This window comes from Dendrobates tinctorius, unplaced genomic scaffold, assembly GCF_039654945.1.
Source record: "Dendrobates tinctorius isolate UK_male_01 unplaced genomic scaffold, ASM3965494v1 ptg000011l, whole genome shotgun sequence".
Lineage (NCBI taxonomy): Eukaryota > Metazoa > Chordata > Amphibia > Anura > Dendrobatidae > Dendrobates > Dendrobates tinctorius.
Genome location: NW_027361679.1, coordinates 116843599 through 116865596, shown reverse-complemented (window position 1 = coordinate 116865596; position 21998 = coordinate 116843599). Strand labels below are relative to the sequence as shown.

At 45.7% G+C, this 21998-nt stretch overlaps 1 protein-coding gene across 2 annotated transcripts in view; it reads right to left on the bottom strand.

Annotated features, from left to right (window-relative positions):
- Positions 1-21998, bottom strand: part of LOC141049881 (serine/threonine-protein kinase PLK2-like) — a 163967-nt gene that overhangs the window by 123534 nt on the left and 18435 nt on the right. For both annotated transcript variants that reach the window (XM_073546724.1, XM_073546732.1), the window contains exons 3-6: positions 15449-15553; positions 10401-10622; positions 9888-9995; positions 9531-9647 (exon numbers count right to left, since the gene is read on the bottom strand). In XM_073546724.1, coding sequence (XP_073402825.1) covers positions 9531-9647; positions 9888-9995; positions 10401-10499 — 324 coding nt within the window. In that variant the 5' untranslated portion in view covers positions 10500-10622; positions 15449-15553. The remainder of the gene's footprint in view (positions 1-9530; positions 9648-9887; positions 9996-10400; positions 10623-15448; positions 15554-21998) is intronic.

The following is a 21998-nucleotide window of genomic DNA, read 5'->3' as shown; positions in this document are numbered from 1 at the left end:
AGAGACCGGCCCGGTACTGAGTACCCCACAGCCCTGGGAGGGCGACCCAGCTACGTGTGGTCTGTCTTTTCTGTCTGTCTTTTTCTATTAAATTCAGTATCGGACTGATGTTTTTCAACAACCCAGCAGCGCAGAGGATCTCCACAAAAAATCTCTTTTGACTAGTGGAGTAAAGATGATTCTGAGAAAGGTCAGGAATCAGCCCAGAACTACACAGGACCTGGTCAATGACCTGAAGAGAGCTAGGACCACAGTCTCAAACACTGCATTTAGTAACACACTAAGCCGTCATGGATTGAAATCCCGCAGGCGCCACAAGGTTCCCCTACTCGTGCCAGCACATGTCCTGGGCCATTTGAAGTTCATTAGTGACCATCTGGATGAACCAGAGGAGGCATAGGAGTAGATCATGTGGTCTGGTGAGATCAAAATAGAACTTTTTTGGTATCAACTTCACTCGCTGTGTTTGGAGGAAGAAGGATGACCATAACCCCAAGAATGCCATCCCAACTGTGAAGCATGGTGGAGGAAACATACTTTGGGGGTGCTTTTTTGCAAAGGGGACAGGACAATTGCACAGTATTGAAGGGAGGATGGATGGGGTCTTGTATTGCATGATTTTGGCCAGCAACCTCCTTCCCTCAGTAATAGCACTGAAGATGTGTCATGGCTGGGACTTCCAGCATAACAATGACCCAAAACACACAGCCACTGCAACTAAGAAGTGGCTCCGTAAGAAGCATTTCAAGGTCCTGGAGTGGTCTCGACTAAAGTAAAGTATTTTAATCTGTGTCTTTTGACCCCTTGATTTGTTCTTAGACAATCTAGAAGCCATGACCATACCATTGCAATGTGTACCTGAATTTGTTTATGTTGTTCCTAGTGTATACCTCCCCCCCCTTTTTTTTTCCTCTTCTGTTCCCTCCCTACCTAAAACCCACTCATCCCTGTGACTCCCCATACCTTCCCCCCATTATCCCTACCTTCCTCTTTCCACAATTTGACCTTCCCCCCACTATCCCTACCTTCCTCTTTCCACAATTTGTCCTATATGTCGATACAGCATAAAGTTATTATGTAACATGTATGCAATTTAAGACATATTTGTACTTTTCCTATGTTATACTAAAATAAAGAATTTATTAAAAAAAATCTTTGGAGGGGACTGAAACGCAATGTGGCCTAGCGACAGCACCAAAACCTGAAAGATCTGGAGAAGATCTGTATGGAGGAGTGGGCCAAAATCACTGCTTCAGTGTGTGGAAACTTGGTCAAGAACTACAGGAAATGTCTGACCTCTGTAAAAGCAAACATAGATTTCTGTACCAAATATTAAGTTTTATTTATATTTATATTGTATTAAATACCTATTTTATGCAATAAAATGCAAACTAATTATGTAAAAATCATACAATGTGATTTTCTGGATTTATCTCTCAAAGTTGAAGTGTACTCACAAAAAAAAATTACAGACCTCTCCATTCTTTGTAGTTGGGAAAACTTGCAAAATTGGCAGTACTTATTTTCCCCACTGTACAGTCATATGTTAAAGTTTGGGCACCCCTATTAATGTTAACCTTTTTTCTTTATAACAATTTTGGTTTTTGCAACAGCTATTTCAGTTTCATATATCTAATAACTGATGGATTCAGTTATATTTCTGGATTCAAATGAGGTTTATTGTGCTAACAGAAAATGTGCAATCTGCATTTAAACAAAATTTGACCGGTGCAAAAGTATGGGCACCCTTATCATTTTCTTGATTTGAACACTCCTAACTACTTTTTACTGACTTCCTGAAGCACTAAATTGGTTTTTTAGCCTCATTGAGCTTTGAACTTCATAGCCAGGTGTATCAAATCATGAGAAAAGGTATTTAAGGTGGCCACTTGCAAGTAGTTCTCCTATTTGATTCTCCTATGAAGAGTGGCATCATGGGCTCCTCAAAACAACTCTCAAATGATCTGAAAACAAAGATTACTCAACATAGCTTTTCAGGGGAAGGATACAAAAAGTTGTCTCAGAGATTTAACCTGTCAGTTTCCACTGTGAGGAACATAGTAAGGAAATGAAATTACACAGGTACAGTTCTTGTTAAGCCCAGAAGTGGCAGGCCAAGAAAAATATCAGAAAGGCAGAGAAGAAGAATGGTGAGAACAGTCAAGGACAATCCACAGACCACCTCCAAAGACCTGCAGCATCATCTTGCTGCAGATGGTGTCACTGTGCATCGGTCAACAATACAGCGCACTTTGCACAAGGAGAAGCTGTATGGGAGAGTGATGCGAAAGAAGCCGTTTCTGCAAGCACGCCACAAACAGAGTCGCCTGAGGTATGCAAAAGCACATTTGGACAAGCCAGTTACATTTTGGAAGAAGGTCCTGTGGACTGATGAAACAAAGATTGAGTTGTTTGGTCATACAAAAAGGCGTTATGCATGGAGGCTAAAAAACACAGCATTCCAAGAAAAACACTTGCTACCCACAGTAAAATTTGGTGGAGGTTCCATCATGCTTTGGCGCTGTGTGACCAATGCTGGCACCGGGAATCTTGTTAAAGTTGAGGGTCGTATGGATTCAACTCAGTATCAGCAGATTCTTGACAATAATGTGCAAGAATCAGTGACGAAGTTGAAGTTACGCAGGGGATGGATATTTCAGGAAGACAATGATCCAAAACACCGCTCCAAATCTACTCAGGCTTTCATGCAGAGGAACAATTACAATGTTCTGGAATGGCCATCCTAGTCCCCAGACCTGAATATCATTGAATATCTGTGGGATGATTTGAAGCGGGCTGTCCATGCTCGGCGACCATCAAACTTAACTGAACTGGAATTGTTTTGTAAACAGGAATGGTCACAAATACGTTCATCCAGGATCCAGGAACTCATTAATAGCTACAGGAAGCGACTAGAGGCTGTTATTTTTGCAAAAGGAGGATCTACGAAATATTAATGTCACTTTTATGTTGAGGTGCCCATACTTTTGCACCGGTCAAATTTTGTTAAAATGCAGATTGCACATTTTCTGTTAGTACAATAAACCTCATTTGAATCCAGAAATATAACTGAGTCCATCAGTTATTAGATATATGAAACTGAAACAGCTGTTGCAAAAACCAAAATTGTTATAAAGAAAAAAGGTTAACATTAATAGGGGTGCCCAAACTTTAACATATGACTGTATATGGCCTTATTCAGGCGGTTATATTTTTAGTCTGGCACACTGATCCTACAGTGATCTACTATCAAGTCTAATAAATTAAATATTGCTACATCTACATGACTACATCACCAGAACTATTGTCTGTACATGACTACATCACCAGAACCACTGTCGGTACACAACTACATCACCAGAACCACCATTGGTACATGACTACATCACTAGAACCACCGTAAGTACATGACTACATAACCAAGTTTAGTACAGTGATCAATTGCAATAACAGATCAGCCACAATTGTACTGCATGAAACTTCAGCTACCAGTATGTCTTTAACAATGGTAAGGAGATAGTAGGAGTTGTTATTAGCCATCATCAGAGTACAGACCATGTAGGAATCACAGTACACTATTAAACATTTAAAAATACCTTAACTTTTGGGAGATATCATATGTTTTAGGTCCATTCATTCTGAGCACATTGGTGGAGGTAAGGGTCCTGAGATCTCTACCGATTGCTCAAAAAGGAGTCTGTCACCCACAAAATGCCAATTAAACAGTATAAACATTTATATAGTGAAAATAGCCCCTATAAAAATCATTTACAGTTTTGCTTAAAAGGGTTGTCCGGTCTAGAATAAGTCTGCAGTCACAATCTAAGACTGCAGACTTGTGAATCCTTCCAGCGCACACACAGCGCTGCTAGGATTCGCCGGTGTCTGCGCCAGGAACAGTGGTCAATTATGATATGTGATATGCATACTCCCGATCAGAACCTGTGTATTGGGACTTCTGGTGCCTAGTGGCAAATACAGGCCTGCACACAGGCACTCCTCCAACCACACCCCCTCTTGTGATAAGCAGCTTACCGCCAATAGACAATGCAAATATGGAGCCTGGCGTGGGCGGGGGCAGCTTTCTCAGCTCTGCTTCATAGTAACATAGTAACATAGTTATTAAGGTTGAAGGAAGACTTTATGTCCATCTAGTTCAAACCATATCCTATTCTAACCTGCCCTAACATGTTGATCCAGAGGAAGGCAAAAAACCCGCATGGCAAACTATAAGTTTCACATTGGGGAAAAAAATTCCTTCCCGACTCCACAAATGGCAATCAGACTAGCTCCCTGGATCAACGCAATATTAAGGAAACTAGTGTATATAACTTGTAATATTATACTTTTCAAGAAAGGCATCAAGACCCTTCTTAAATTTTAGTAGGGACATCATAAGGCAGAGAGTTCCATAGTCTCACTGCTCTTACAGTAGAGAATCTGCGTATGAACTATGATTAAACCTTCTTTCCTCCAGACGTAGAGGATGCCCCCTTGTCCCCGTCACAGGTTTAAGAGTAAAAAGATCATTAGAAAGGTCTTTGTACTGACCCCTCATACTTTTATGCATTGTAATAAGATCACTCCTAAGCCTTCGTTTTTCCAAACTAAATAACCCTAAGTGTAATTGTAGGGGGTGGACTGACCTATGGACCTGTCTGAGGTGGGAAGAACATGTAAAAGATGATGTGCACTATACTTTATTATATGTGTATGGATAAACAGCTGGACATTAGTACAGGACGATGTAGTACCGGGTTTTGGCCACAAGATGGAGAGCAGTGAGAAAAGGACTCATCAGCAGGCATTAGGCTAGGGAAACTGTATAGTCATGGTGGGCAGAGTTATAGGACTGGGAAGGGGATTTCCAGAAGGAGGAGATATAAGGAAGGAGAGTCCCAGGGGTAGAGTGGACACCCAGGAGGAAGAGAGAAGTGGGAAGAGCTCAGGAGAGGATGGAGAAAGGAGAAGCTCAGGAAAGACAGAGGAGAGAAAGAGACCGTTACTCGGAGAGGGGGGTGGCCCTGAGAAGACAGCCACAGGACAGGACTGCAGTGTCTAAAGGAACGTCTGGGTACCGGACGGCTGGACAACGAAGAGTGAGTAAGTGTACAGCGGGCAGACTCAGTGAGGGGAAGCACTGTGGCCGTGGGCCTTACGGCAACCACAGTGAAGGAACCCGCAGGGGCTTTGCCAATAGTAACAGCAGGAGGTGATGGGTACCCAGGCCTAGGGGCAGAAGCTGTCGTGCATGCCGTGGATGTCAGGAGGACACCCAATAAAGTTTGGACTTGATTGAACGGATTCCTGTGTCTCTCCAGTCTGCTCCGCAGCCGAAAGGGACCATCCCCCAATCGGCACACGAACCTACATAATAACCTGTCTTGGTATTGTAGACCCCCCAGTTCCCTAATAACCTTGGTCACTCTTCTCTGCACCCGCTCCAGTTCAGCTATGTCTTTCTTATACACCGGAGACCAGAACTGTACGCAGTATTCTAAGTGTGGTCGCACTAGTGACTTATATAGAGGTAAAATTATGTTCTCCTCATGAGCATCTATGCCTCTTTTAATGCATCCCATTATTTTATCTGCCTTTGCAGCAGCTGCCTGACACTGGCTACTAAATGTGAGTTTGTCGTCCACCCATACACCCAGGTCTTTTTCAGTGACAGTTTTGCCCAGTGTTTTACAATTAAGCAAATAATTATACATCTTATTTCTTCTGCTCAAATGCATGACCTTACATTTATCCCCATTAAAGCTCATTTGCCATTTATCAGCCCAAGCTTCTAGTTTACATAAATCTTCCTGTAATATAAAATGCTACAACTGAGAACTCTGTATGAGAACGGCTGCACCCAGTAATCTAAGGCATACATTGTTGGATTCATGGTCTCCTTTCCTACATCGGGCTGCTCTCAGATGACATAGCAAAACTTGGTGACAAATTCCCTTTAAGAACTATTTTCAGCTTAAAGTAAAGGGTGGGCCGGGCCATGTATATGGATACACCTAAATAAAATGGGAATGGTTGGTGATATCAACTTCCTGTTTTTGGCACATTAGTATATGCGAGGGGGAAAACTTTTCAAGATGGGTGTTGACCATGGTGGCCATTTTGAGGTCAGCCATTTTGGATCTAACTTTATTTTTTCCAATGGGAAGAGGGTCATGTGACACATCAAACTAATTGAGAATTTCACAAGAAAAACAATGGTGTGCTTGGTTTTAACGTGACTTTATTCTTTCATGAGTTATTTACAAGTTTTTCTTTGTTTACAGCCATTGACATGTCGCTGAGGTTCACACGTGAAGAGCGGATAGAAATTGTGTTGATATCTGGTGAACGCAGTACCCGGCTCATTGCAGCAGATTTCAATGCAAGACACCCTACGCAAGAAAACGTCTACCATTCCCATTTTATTTAGGTGTATCCATATAAATGGCCTACCCAAGAAAGTTTGCCTCATCACTGAACATAATGTTCTGTGTAAACTGAGGGTCCTGTTCCAATTTTTGTTTGGCCGATTCTGCAAAATCAGCGCGCTGATCTGGATTATCCTCGTTGAGATGCTGCAGGAGCTGGATTTTGTAAGGGTGCCATTTGTGAGTAGCTAATATCCGCCGAAGGGATGTTCGACTGATGCCAGATCGGCACGCTGAATTTGCAGAATGGGCAAAACAAAAATTGGAACAGGACCCTCAGTTTACACAGAACATTATGTTCAGTGATGAGGCAAACTTTTTTCGGTGGGCCAGTTATATGGATACACCTAAATAAAATGGGAATGGAGACATTTTTCTTGCGTAGGGTGTCTTGCATTGAAATCTGCTGCAATGACCCGGGTACTGCGTTCACCAGACATCAACACAATTTCTATCCGCTCCTCACGTGTGAACCTCTGCGACATGTCAATGGCTGTAAACAAAGAAAAACTTGTAAATAACTCATGAAAGAATAAAATTACGTTAAAACCATGCACAACATTGTTTTTCTTGTGAAATTCTCAATAAATTTGATGTGTTCCATGACCCTCTTCCCATTGGAAAAAATTAAGTTGGCTCCAAAATGGCCAACTTCAAAATGGCAGCCATGGTCACCACCCATCTTGAAAAGTTTTCCCCCTCCCATGTACTAATGTGCCACAAACAGGAAGTTGATATCACCAACCATTCCCATTTTATTTAGGTGCATCCATATACATGGCCCACCCTGTAGAACAAGGAGTCCTCGAAGTGATGATGTGGCCCCACACAAAGCCCTGATGTCAACATATTTGAGTATTTGTGGGATTCCATGAAGAGATAGAAGATCTGTGGTTAGTTGTCCAATATGTTTGGAGCAACCTCCCTGCTGAGTTTTTTTCAAAAGCTGTGTTGAAGCGTACTTTTGCTATGGTAATTCACTTGTATTTTAATTTATAAAAAAAATATGAACACTTCTATTTTTGAAAGCATTTTTATTGTGAAGCATTTTTTCAACACCTGCCTAAAAATGTTGTACCTTGACAAGTCTACGTATGTTAGGAGGGTTGAGAATTTACGGATTTTGCTATCTGGCCAAAATAAAGCCTCTAAAGCCTTGTCATTGTGCTGCTGTTAGATCATAGGGAAAACATTACTGGCACTGGCAATTATTTATTACTGAACACTGTATAGCAGTATTATTTGGGCGCTGTAAGGCTGGGAAAGCATGGTGCTGTGGCGCCTTGAGGGTTCAGTCGCCACAGAGGTACTGCACCTCCTCCTGAGGTGTGGTACCCCACCATCCAGGTAAGGTGGAGACACCTGACCACACTCCAACACCTGCATCCCACACAACAAAGGAGTGTAGCAAAGCACCCCATGGTGGCTGCCTGCTTGGAACACGAAGTGTGCTGGGAGGCGGGTGGAGTTAGTTTGCACTAAAAGAGCGGGAAGAGGATAGGATTTAGTCAGTTAGTCACACGAGTCTGACGAGGTCAGTCTGTGAAAGGAGATCCCCTGAGTGGGATGGAAGAAGGAAGTGCTGCAGCTGACCTCAGTGACCTGGGTCCGCTGGCACAAGAAAGGAACATTGATAGAAAGCCTGACTCTCCATAAGAAGGAAAGGATTAGTACGGAACGTGAGGAGAAGAAGAGAACAAGGATCAGGGTTAGAGGAAAACCCTTCCCGAGTTCTAAGCGCAAGGCCGGGGTCCGTTCCCCGAGGTTGTATGGATACTAATGGTCCTGCAGCAGACACCGGAGGAATAGAAGTAGTGACCACTTTATTCCCACACAAGACTTGGGGGCACAACAGCGTGTGTGAGCCGGGACTAGGTAGAAGGAGTCCCAGAAGTAGGCTACAGCTGTCTGCCGTACAAGTAGAGTTCATAGGAACATCTGACAGGAGGAACTCCAGTGTAACTCAGTATTGTGAGTACTTCACTTAAAGGCGCTAAGAGGGAGATGTTCAGAAAAGGCACATATGTTGGCGGAGTGTTGGAAAGGTGTACTTCATCTTGCCTGGTAGTTGGCTGAGCTCCTGACCCGGAGGACACGGCACGGATGCGGGCACCTGTACCACAACAGACTGTGAGTAAAGCTTTGGAACTACATGCCCTGGTGTCCTCCACTTATTCCTGCGCCAGCCTGCCCGACACCGCTTCATCCCTCCTGCGCCCGACACTACACCATCTAAGTGTCACTTCACCTACACTGCCCTGGGACTACAGTCCCGCCTGTGGAGGGCTATAACATTATTGCTGCACTACACCATCGGTCTCAGAGGATCTGTCTGCAGCGTCGGCTTAACAATTGCCGAACACTACAGGTGGCGTCACAAATCACTTATAAACTTTCACCACCATAAGCACACTGAAACAACCCTTTTTGCAATGGAGCCCCAGAGCCACGGACCGGGTCACTGCTGCCGTGACAACTCCCGTTGAGAAGACCAACGGCCCGGTACCGAGTACCCCACGGCCCTGGCGAGTGAGGACGCTCCAGTGCTATTTCATGGACACTATCCCAAAACTGTTTTCTTTTTTCAAAATGCAACCACCCATGCAATGCTTCGCTCAGGGGCCTATTATCTCTTAAATTTGATCTAATAGCCATTCAGAATTGTAGCAGGATTTTTTTTCATAGGAATTAGTGATTTAAATAAAACTTAGTGCATTGCTATGAGTTATATTAGCTGTTTTCCTCATATATGGACATGATATCACCTCAGCACTAGTGATGAGCGAGTATACTCGTAGCTCGGGGTTTCCCGAGCATGCTCGGGTGGTCTCCGAGTATTTTGGCGTGCTCAGAGATGTAGTTTCTACCGCCCGTAGCAGCATGATTTGCGACTGCTAGACAGGCTCTTTACATGTGAGGAATGCCTGTTTGTTAGGGAGTTCCCACGTGTTTTTGGGCTGTCTAGCAGCCATAAATCAAGCAGCTGTGTCGACAATCATTAAATCTCCGAGCACGCCAAAATACTCGGAGGACACCCAAGCAACGCGTATATTCGCTCATCACTACTCAGCACCCCTTACTAATAAATGTGTGCTAGCAAACCTTGTGTCTGCAGTACTCCATCACCAAGTACATGTACTTTTGGTCTTGGAAATGATGGTAAAATCTCACAATGTTTCTATGTTTCAGTTGGCTGTGGAGTTCAATCTCTTTTTCCACCTGAAAAATATAATAGAAAGAAAGGGCCATGATGAGCAGACATAAGCACGGATGAGCAGACAAGGAGCAGGCGGCATGAGATACTCTTACTGCACTTTTATATATAGCTAGCAGTAAAAAATGTACAGTGTGAGCTCATCATGTACAGTGCAGCGTGTCGGTGACGGGATGAAATGGCAGAAGGCTTCTGCAATCTCAACGGGCGCGAAGTGGTTAATGCCTGCAAGCATTAGTCCTCACCCCTCCTCTTTGCTGGATCACAAATTTCCTAGAGTGAGAGATCATCTTCACTGCATAGACTTGTCTGCTGGACACATCTGTGCATTTGTAGCACCTGCCGAAAGCACCCTGAGAAGACATCAAATAACATTAGTAGTCATTAATGACACATGCCAATTCAAAGCTGACTTTAGCCAAGTGACGCACCACACAGGCATCTCACTCCAGCCATTAACCTCTTTCCAGAACCTGATTGTCAGCTGAGCCACTCTTCCAAATCTGTAATTAACATTTTATGGCAACCTGTCATCTTATAGCACCTTAACCCTTCAGGCCCTCCCAGGAATGTAATCTATCCATATTACCGACACTAGATATTTTACGATTTTACACGGGCGGGGAAGGTCTGTGCACCCAGAAATGAGAAGATACATAAAGTCTTTCCCAATAACCATTTCTAGCAAACACATAATCCATCCTCATTCTGCGTATGGTGGTAAATGCACTTTTATCTAATTGGTTGCGCACACTTACCTTCCCAAGGAGACTCCCTCTATTGTACAGTCTCCCAGATTCTTGATCTTCGATAACATAGTGCGATCTCTCTGGATGATCATTACCTGGCATCTCCATGTCCTGATCATTTCCAGCCAAGAAATCCTCTAGCAGTGTCCCAAATCACAGGCAAAGGACGATCATCCAGCCACCAAACACTAGAGCTCGCCCATTGGAGGAGCTCAGCTGGGACACAGCACTCTAGAGATGGGAGGAGAAGAGCAGAGGGAGGAGGAGGTGACAGAGAGTGGACAGGAGGGAGGACAAGAAGGAACAGGCAGCAATAAGTAGTGTATATGCTGTAATGTGGCTCCTGCGCATATTCACAGTGGTAGCTTATTCTGTTTAATAATTAGCATCCTACACTGACTCTACCTTATAGCAGTAGGATATATTGCTGGATATACTGTATATAGCTGTATGTATCGCTAGTAGAATAGGTCCATGTTTCCTAGATAATCCCCTGACTTTACCCCAGAAGACAATATTGGGGCATATTTCTGAAAAATGTCCCTTTCGCTGGATACTTGTGTCAGCACTAGTGATGGGCTAGCACTAAAATGCTCGGATGCTCGTTGCTCGGGTTGAACAAATTGGGGTACTCGGACAGCACAACGAGCCCAATGTAAGTCTATGGGAAACCCGAGCATTTTTACTGCAATCCCCCCGGGGTCCTTTTAAGGTCTAAAAACGTCTAAAAATGATGGAAACACTGCTCAAATGACACGGGGACATCATGGGGATCGCCCCTGGAAGCATTCCTGAGTCCTAGTTCTCAGCTTTCAATAATGTTGTCAGAGTTTCATGCCATTTTTAGCAGGGCACCAAAAAACATACCAAAACGAAGCCAAAACGGATTTTGCTGGGAAATATGTTAAGGTACATCCTTTCCAGGTTAATGACTTGTATATAAGGCAAAATAAATAACCCCAGACCAAAATGTTCCTCCACCACTTGGGCTATGTTCAGACACAGCGGTTTTGAAGCGTTTTTCAACTTTTACATTCCTTTCAACCAAAACAAATGCATTCACTGGGAAATGTCATTGTAACATTTACCAACCCTAGCTGGCCATGTGATGTGTGACACATAAGCAGACATATCTTTCTTCATTTATGAAGGAGGGACTCTTAAAGTCACAGAGCCTATTTTTACAGGGGCATCAAGCAGCATTAATCTGCTTAGAGGGCCATTATTAAACAGTGGGTCTCCTAAACTGTTAAAGCCTATGCAGTGAGTGAATGGGCTGCCAAGAATTATGATGCACCCCAATACCCCTTTCACGAGATGTCCAGGATGGCTTCCATAAAAAATGTTGCATTGAATGCAAGGCCTGCCCTACTGCCAAGTCATATGCACCCCAATAAGGCTTTGAACCCACATACTGGATGGGCACAGGAAAATCCACTTCACATTATTCATTTTGTACTCCCATTCTGTTTTCTTATGCATTGACTGCAAGGCCTGCCCTGCTGCCAAGTCATATGCACCCAAATAAGCCTTTGAACCCACATACTGGATGGGCACAGGAAAATCCACTTCACATTATTCATTTTGTACTCCCATACTCGTTTCTTATGCAATTACACAAGGCCTGCCCTGCTGCCCAGTCATCTGCACCCCAATAAGCCTTTGAACCCACATACTGGATGGGGCCAGGAAAATCCACTTCACATTATTCATTTTTTACTCCCATTCTGTTTTCTTATGCATTGACAGCAAGGCCTGCCCTGCTACCAAATCATAAGCACCCCAATAAGCCTTTGAACCCACATACTGGATGGGCACAGAAAATCCACTTCACATTATTCATTTTGAACTCCCATACTCTTTTCTTATGCATTGACTGCAAGGCCTGCCCTGCTACCAAATCACATGCACCCCAATAAGCCTTTGAACCCACATACTGGATGTGCACAGGAAAATCCACTTCACATTATTCATTTTTTACTCCCATACTCTTTTCTTATGCATTGACACAAGGCCTGCCCTGCTGCTAAGTCATCTGCACCCCAATATGCCTTTTAACCCAGGTAGTGGTTAGGCACAGGAAAATCCACTTCACATTATTCATTTTGTACTCCCATTCTGTTTTCTTATGCATGGACTGCAAGGCCTGCCCTGCTACCAAAAATTATGCACCCCAATAAGTCTTTGAATCCACATGCAGGATGGGCACAGGAAAATCCACTTTACATTATTCATTTTGTACTCCCATTCTGTTTTCTTATGCATTGACTGCAAGGTCTGCCCTGCTACCAAGTCATATGAACCCCAATAACTCCAATCCCCCCTTGGAAGAAACATGGAGGAGGGCCTCTTGACCAAAAATGTCCCATTAAAAAGGAGCGGGTCTCCTAGACTTGTAACGCCCATACACGCAGTGCATGGGCTGACAAACATTTCCCCATGGGGGGTACATTTTTTTAAAATCTACTATGGGCATCGTAGACACACTTGCCAAAAATTGGACTGCCTGTAGCAGCACAGAACATGTTAACCCTGATCATCTAGTGGCGGAGAAATTGATGAAGGCCTCAGTAAAAGCTAGGCCCAATGTAAAGGAGCGGGTCTCGTAGACTTGTTGTTAGGGGTCGAGTTCCTGTCGCTGCATAGCAGGAATCCCGAGCCTTGCCTTCGGCGGTCTCCCATTCCTCTCTGGCCGCAGAGGAGGCTGCTCAGCAGACTCTTCAATCCCGGCGCTCTGCTCAGACTAGCACTGTGGGTTTGGTTGCTGCTGCCACCTCTGGTCCAGCTATAGCAACGTATGCTGGTCAGCAGCGAGCTACCCCAGGGACTAAGTCCTCCTTTCAGTCCACTGAGCATGCCCGTGGGATGCTCTCTCATTGGAGATCGGAGGTCACATGCTCAGGTCCTGCTCCTGCTCTGATTGGACCATCAGGAATGTCCCAAAAGGTTGTGTGTTATGAATGGGTTACCGAGGAGGAGAGCGCAACAGGCTATGCCACCAGAACACCAGAGAGGTTGGTCGCTCAGTGGATTGCAGACCCCTGATCTTAACAACACAACTAGCAGTAGCCGTGGAGCATTCCTACATTACCCTAGACGCCTCATCACAGCCGGGGGACTAACTAAGCCTAAAGACAGAAAGGTGAAATCTAAACTGCCCCGGAGCAGATCCCCAAAGGAATAGACAGCCCCCAAATATATATTGTTGGTAAGACAAGATGAAGCACAAACACAGATAGAAAATAGACTGAGCAAATGATGGGGCCCACACTGACTAGATAGGACAGGACAGAAAAGGCACTGTCTGCATTCATGCAAAAACCCTAATAATAATTCCAACACGACTGAAGTACAAAAATACTGAGGTTTGAACCACCTCACCTCCACTATATCAGCACTCAGGTGTGAACTGGCGGCTAGCAACAGGCTAATATAGCAGGCGACTGAGCAAACAAACACAAGATACAAAAATACAGGGCAGGAGCCAGCAGCCCCAGGGGCAGCAAGCTGACCCCTGACAGCAAGGCAAAAACAGATGCAAAGGGTTTAGCAAAAGACACTTAGCTGAAAAAATGCAGGATCAGGCAGCTGACAGAAATCCTCGGTAAGCAAAGAAAGGAGTATCACCGGCAGTCACTGAGAGAAATCTGCTCGCTTATGTAATCCCAGTCTCTACCACCACTCCTCCAATTATCTTCTGCAGCTGTTGGGTTAACATCATGTTGACCAGCAACACTACCAGCAGTATCCATCAGAGGGAGCCTTGGCTCAAAAGTCGGATCAAGAGAGTTCACAACAGTCGTGGCCATAAAAGCCTTGCATGGCAGCCCTGCCATGCGCTATGATAGAGATTAATTCTCATGGTTATAGTGGTGTGTGTAATGATGGATGGATGAGACTGGTGAATGACTTGGGTTGCCCTCCCAGGGCCGTGGGGTACTCAGTACCGGGCCGGTGTCAGGGGGAATGTGTCACAGCAGCGGGGACCCGGTCCGTGGCCCTGGGCGCCCAAGTAATGGGTAGATGCAAATGGTGGAATGTAGTTAAATGAATAGAATAATTTGTGACGCCACCTGTAGTGCTCGGCAAGGGAGGTATTAAGCCGACGCTGCATGCAGATCCTCCGAGACAGATGGTGTGGTGCAGCAATGATGGTATAGCCCTCCACAGGCAGGGCTGTTGTCCCAGGGCAGTGTAGATGTGGGGACACTTAAGTGGTGTAGTATCTGGCGCAGGGGATGTAGCAGTGTCAGGCAGACGGACGCAGGAAGGAATGGAGGACACCAGGGCAAGCAGTTCCAAAGCTTTACTCACAGTCAGTAATGCCCGCTTCTGTGCTGTGTCCTCCGGGTCAGGGACTCAGTCAACCTCCAGGCAAGATGGAAAGCTCTCCTCCAACACTTCGCCAACTTGTGTGCCTTTCCTGAACGTCTCCTCTATAGCACCTATAAGTGTGAAGATCTCCAGTACCGTGGTACTCTGGAGTTCCTCCTGACAGATGTTCCCAAGAACTTTACTTGTATGGCAGATAGCTGTAGCCTGCTTCGGGGACTCCCTTCTCCTGAGTCCCGGCTCTCTATCCGTGTTGATGTTGTGCCCCAAGTCTTAGATGGGAATAGTGCATTTACAGCCAACTACTCCACCGGTGTCTGCTGCAGAACCATAAGTCTCCATACAACCTCGGGGACCGGGCCCTGGCCTTGCGCTGAGAACCTATAGACACGGTTCCTCTTCCAACCAACGTCATCTCTGTTCTCTCTACTCCTTTGTTCTGTACTTAACTTTCTCTCTCTTATGGAAGCTTTGGTTTCAGTTCTACGTCTTTCTCCTTCTGTTCCTTTCCCGTGCCAGCTGGCTCAGATCACTGAGGCAGCTGCAGCACTCCTTCCTCCATCCCTTCTTCCAGGGATCCTCACTCCTGTCTGAGTGACTTCCTACCCGACTGACCTTCTGTCAGACTGACCTGTCATCCTACACTTTTCCACTCTTTTATGTATCTCAAATCCACCCACCTCGCTGCACATCCAGTGTTGTGCAGAACGGAGTTCCCACCTTACCTGAATGGTGGGGCACTACACCTTATGAGAAGGTGCAGTACCTCTGTGGCGACTGAGCCTCAGGGGCGCCACATACCCCCCCGTTAAACACAGCACGTCTGCGGGCTGCAAGGCAAACAAAGTTGACAGTACAGGAAAATACAAAATTTTTGTAATGCTGCATAAACATTTCTTATACTAAACTTCCTAATATAGGAGGCATTGTTTCTTGAACGTTGCAAACAATTCTTAATTAACTATCTAAACTTCAAGTCAAAAGTGCAATTTTTCATACTTTACATAATTCTAAGTGCTATTATCTGTGACTCACTATCACTTCAGTATTCTTCATCTTTCCTTCTCTAGTACACATTTCTTCTTCTCTTTCTAGTGCACATTTTCTGTTTTCTTTCAAGTGACACCCGTGATACCTGGTTCACCATCTACATTCTCAACTCTTTATTCAAATCTCTCATCTCTGTATCAAAACATTTCTCATTCTATATAAAAGCCATCATAAAACACATTATCAAATACTTCACATTAAAACTTTCAACAATTATTCTTGTAAGTGCTGGACACCGCTCCCAGCCGGGATCTCTTGCAGTGTCCTTTGAGGTAGACATCATCTTCGCAAAGTGTCCTTATGTAAAACCAAGAGAGGGCACCTAAAGAGGTACAACTATTTACAAGTAAAAGTTTTTGGATCACTCCAAGTTCATAATCGCTAGTTCAAACTGGAAGGCTGCCAACAACACAGGGCAACACTGGGAAAATAAAATTAACCATGATGGTCAAAAATAAACAAAAGGCACAACGGTGTAAACAAACCCTCCTGGGTAATGAGAGTTACTGTAAATCACTAGTGCTGGTCCCCTCCTGGGGTTCTGGAAGCTGACTGGGAACTGCTACCAGATGTGGTATCTTCATCTTGATTCTGGTTTCTGGCTAAATGCATGTATTCTGCCTCCCACAGGGTGAGATAGGGACTGGTCAGGGTAATAGAAAGGGCCATTGAAACATCGACTGCCTACGGGGATGGCGCATCCGCTGCCAGCACTACTGCTGCTGTTGGCGATCCTGCCGGCGCCGTCACTAATTCCTCGGGATCTGATTCCTCAGTGTCCATTGGGACTTCAGTCGGTGGTACCGCAGTCGGGGATCGTCGGCGGAGGTCAAGTGGGCCATTCCTATCCATGGGTTCCGCTCCCAAAGCTAGGGTCAACCGCGGGGCAGTAATCGTACCTGGCGTTTCCAGCCACGGTTCCGGCTCCGGTACCTGGTGGTAGATGGCTGCAGCCGCAACTCCCGGAGTGACTGATGGGATGGACCACAGTTGGATCCGTGCCGGGGCCAGGCGGGGACGCTGTCCTGGGCCTCCATTCTGCTCTAGCGTCCTCATGTATCTTCTCCGAACGGGGCTCACCCAATGACAGTATCAGGTGTGAGGTGGTGGCGGCCGCTGCAGAGGGTGTATCAGCGGTCGCAGCCTCCGCAGGGGCGGCCTGGGGGTGAGTGGCTTCTCCTCCCCCCATTCTTCTGTCTTCTTTTCTCTTTCCATCATGGCGTTCTGGCGTTCTTCTCCCTCCTTTCTCGGTCCCTTTCCCGCCACTGGCTTCTGTCCCTCCTTCTTGGGGCGGCGTCTTCTTCCAGCGCCTCCATACCAAGCCAGTATACGAACCCCTCGGGGGGTGGGCCATGTTGCTGTCACATAGTAATTCAGGCAGGGGAGGCCCAAGACCGTTCGCGGTCTTTTCCTAGGACCTCCCATCTCGTCACGCCCTTCTTCTCCACGCCAACGGCCATTTTTAATGTCCATTTTACAGTCTATTAAATTGGGTCTTCTGCACATTCTCAAAAGTTTTAAGTCCAACAAATCTTAGGTACACAGAACCCGATGGCATCGGGTCTCGTCATCCTGTTCAATGGCATCAGTTCTCCTCATCTTGTTCGTGACGCCAAATTGGGTCGCCCTCCCAGGGCTGTGGGGTACTCGGTACCGGGCCGGTGTCAGGGGAATGTGTCACAGCAGCGGTGACCCGGTCCGTGGCCCTGGGCGCCCAAGTAATGGGGGAATGTAGTTAATGAAATGGAATAGTTCGTGACGCCACCTGTGGTGCTCGGCAAGGGAGGAGTTAAGCTGACGCTACATGCAGATCCGCTGGGACTGATGGTAGGGTGCAGCAAGGATGTAAAAGCTCCCCACAGGTGAAGCTACAGTCCCAGGGCAGTGTAGAGGTGGTTGGCACGGGGATGTAGCAGTGCCGTAAGGGTAGGAAGCAGACAAGACACAACAGCGGGGTGCAATTTCTGTACCTTTACTTGATAATTGCAGTCCAGGGTCCTGATTACAGATGGTAACGGAGCAGGCTAGCCTGGAAGCAACTCAGGGATTCTCTCTCAGCAGACGGGCTGTGCAGTCTCCTTCCTAGCGCTTGTTTGAATAAAGTACTCCTAGTACTGAGTTACACTGAAGTTCCTCCTGTCAGATGTTCTCAAGAACCTTACTTGCACAGCAGACAGCTGTAGCCTCTCTCGGGGGCTCCTTTCTCCTGAGTCCCGGCTCTCTATCCAAGCTGCTGTTGTGCCCTCAAGTCTTAGATGGGAGTAGGGCATTTACAGCCTCCTACTCCTCTGGTATCTGTTGTAGGACCGTTAGTATCCGTACAACCGTGGAGACCTGGCTCCAGTCCATGCGCTCACTGTGAGGGAGCTCTCCTTTCCCAGCTCAACCTCCAGCTTCTCTCGACACGTCTGCACACTTCCCCCTCCGCAGACTAACCACCCCTTCCTCTTGGCCCTCAGAGAGCACTCCTCCCCTTAATCCCGGTTCAGAGTTCCCCCTGCTGGCCTGGAGTGGAACTGTGTTGCATGTATGGATTGACTGCGAGAGAGACCCATCATTGCCTCCAAGCCTGGCATTACCCTCCCCTGGAAGAAGGCAAAGCCACTGTGGCGGTCATACTCCTGGGGGTGCCACAGACTCATTATGACTCCCCTCCCTCGGTGGTGTATGAGTTAGGGTCACAGAATTAGAGTCAGCACTAAGTACTGGTACTGCATAGCGCCGCAGTGCAGTCAGCTCTCTTATCCGTTAGCGCCAGTGGGCACCAGTTAGCACAGGCATCACTACTGCATGTTTCGCAGCATTCATCTGTATGGCTCTTTGCACAGATTGTGTGCTTTCCAGCACTAAGCTCAGGCTGGTTAGTGGCGACCGCAAGTGCAGGCGCAGTGCATGCTCAGAGCGGTAGATTAATGTTTGTTGCGCCCTGTGAACGTTAACAGGGCACAGCTTTCCAGGGGGAACTTTCCCTGGCTCCGCAGTAGCGGTTCCGGATGCTAGTGGGTCTAGAGAGGCACTGTTCTCATGTCTCGGCAGCAGTGTCCTGTGACTACACGCTAGCGCTCCTCTAGCCATAGCCTGTGAGGTTTAACAGGCTCCGTCATCGGTTCTGCGGACTCTGTGCAGTAACAGAGCCCGCTTCCTATCACATCTTGCTACACGCTGTCCGTTGTTGTATGGCAGCAGTATACCATCTCTGCATAGTGGACTCCGGGTCGCAATTGCACTTGCATATATTTTATATTCAGTGCAATCCGCAACCCTAATACTTGTAGCGCCCATATACGCAGTGCATGGGCTGACAAACATTTCCCCATGGGGAGTACATTTTTAAAAAATCTACTATGTGCATCATAGACACCCGTGCCAAAAATTGGACTGCCTGTAGCAGCACAGAACACGTTAACCCTGGTCATCTAGTGGCGGAGAATGAGGAGACATTGATGAAGGTCTCAGTAAAAACTAGGCCCAATGTAAAGGAGCGGGTCTCCTAGACTTGTAACGCCCATACACGTAATGCATGGGCTGACAAACATTTCCCCATGGGGTGGTACATTTTCTCAAAATCTACTATGGGCATCATAGACACCCTTGCCAAAAATTGGACTGCCTGTAGCAGCACAGAACATGTTAACCCTGGTCATCTAGTGGCGGAGAATGAGGAGACATTGATGAAGGTCTCAGTAAAAACTAGGCCCAAAGTAAAGGAGCGGGTCTCCTAGACTTGTAACGTCCATACACGCAATGCATGGGCTGACAAACATTTCCCCATGGGGAGTACATTTTTAAAAAATCTACTATGGGCATCATAGACACCTTTTCCAAAAATTATACTGCCTGTAGCAGCACAGAACACGTTAACTCTGGTCATCTAGTGGCAGAGAATGAGGAGACATTGATGAAAGCCTCAGTAAAAACTAGGCCCAATGTAAAGGAGCGGGTCTCCTAGACTTGTAACACCCATACACGCAATGCATGGGTTGACAAACATTTCCCCATGGGGAGTACATTTTTAAAAAATCTACTATGGGCATCATAGACACCTTTTCCAAAAATTGGACTGCCTGTAGAAGCACAGAACACGTTAACCCTGGTCATCTAGTGGCAGAGAATGAGGAGACATTGATGAAGGCCTCAGTAAAAACTAGGCCCAATGTAAAGGAGCGGGTCTCCTAGACTTGTAACGACCATACACGCAGTGCATTTGCTGACAACCATTTCATCATGGAGGGTACATTATTTAAAAATATACTATGGGCATCATAGACACCCTTGCCAAAAATTGGACTGCCTGTAGCAGCACAGAACACGTTAACCCTGGTCATCTAGTGGCGGAGAAAGAGGAGACATAATGATAAATCATACTGAAATCAAACAAATAAATAAAAAATGTGAATCCTCCTATGAAAGAAAATAACAAAAGGGAGGGGCGAACGCAGGTTCATAGATATGAATCCAGAATGTGTTCAATGAGATATGTTTGTCTCTAACAATAGCTCAGAGACAGGGATATAAATAAAAATATTATATAATAGGATTTCACTATTTTTGCATTGCAGAGGTATACACTAGGTCATAAGAGATGGTTCCACAGATTGGAAAAATTTTAAATATATGAATAAATGGGAAGAAAATACGTACATCTCAGTTTTATGATAGTTTCCCCCTGGGGGAGTAACATTTGATTTGATTTAAAATTAGTAACAGGCATCATAAAAACACCCTTGCCAAAAATTGAGTGACTTTTGCATCAGTGAATAAGTTCACCCTGGTGTTCTACTGGTTGTGGATGATGAGGATGAGGATAAGGAGGATAACACCAAACAGACCAAATCAGGAAGCTGATAGCCATGTGTGGTTGTGAAGAGGTGCATGAGAATACACCTCCACAAAAAAGACAATGTGTTTGAGGTTATGTTTCTTTGTTTTCATTCGGTGGTGTACAGAAGTCTTGCCCAATCCAGCCCTTATTCATTTTTATACTGTAAGAGTCAGCCTGTCAGCATTGTCAGTTGACAGGCGGATGCGCTTTTCTTTTATAATTCCACCTGCGGCACTAAAAACCCGCTCTGACAGAACGCTAGCAGCAGGACAGGACAGGACCTCCAAGGCGTAAAGAGCCAGTTCATGCTACGTGTCCAGCTTGGATACCCAATAATTAAAAGGCACAGAGGAATCCCATAGGACATTTGTACAATCTGCAAGTTACTCCCTCACCATTCCCAAACATTGCACTTCTTGTGACAGCACCCCTTGCCTCTGTGGCGGCACGATGGGAGGGTCTGAGAAAACCATCCCAGAACTTTGCCATTGTTCCCCTGCCTGAGCTGCATTGTACTTCTGTCTCTCTTGCTTGGATTCCTTGGCTGTTCAACAAACTGATGTTGCCAGAGTTCTCACATGGGAATTTTTTCAGTAATTCCGCTACAAGGGCCCCTGCCTCTGGAAGAAGAGATTGAAAGTTTTCCTTGTAGCGTGGGTCTAGAAGTGTCACCAACTAGTAATTAGTGTCACCGAAACTGTTTATATATTGCGAGGGTCACGGGAAACGCAGTGCAACATAAATTCAGCCATGCGTGCCAGACTGCTAACAGGCAAGACTTCCATGTCCTCACCAACAGGATGACTGACCATGCTGTACTCCTCCTCATCCTCCTCCTCCCTGTCCTCAGGCCATCCCCGCTGAACAGATGGTATGAAAGCTGTGCATGTTGTACCGTCTATAGTGAATGAAGTAGCTCCTGTTCTTCCTCCTCCTCATTGTCTACCAAACCATGTTGTGACGACATGAGGCTGGGCTGAGTGTAATCACCCTGTATGGTTCCTTGCTCCATGTCCTTGTGCTCTGCCTGCAATGCATCCTCTTTAATTGTGAGCAGTGGCGAGCACGTTCGCTGATCACTAAACATCAATAAACATCACTAAAATTCACTGATATTTGATCAGGTGCTGCCATTTTTTAAATTTCCAAATGCCCTCTCCATCAGAACCATCACACCCTTTGTTGTCTAATTTATAAATCAAGTATAATCTAGAATGGATCAGCCTGACACACTTATTCACAGATACATGCTTCTCTTTGAAAATTCCTAAATTCCTCACATCCACCAAACTCTGCATCGCACAAGTCATAATTAACCTCTGCATCTGCAGTATTCTCCTTAGCTGTTAGGAGGACTATTGGGATGCTGCTCTTCCTTTATCAACTTTTGATAATTTGATGCG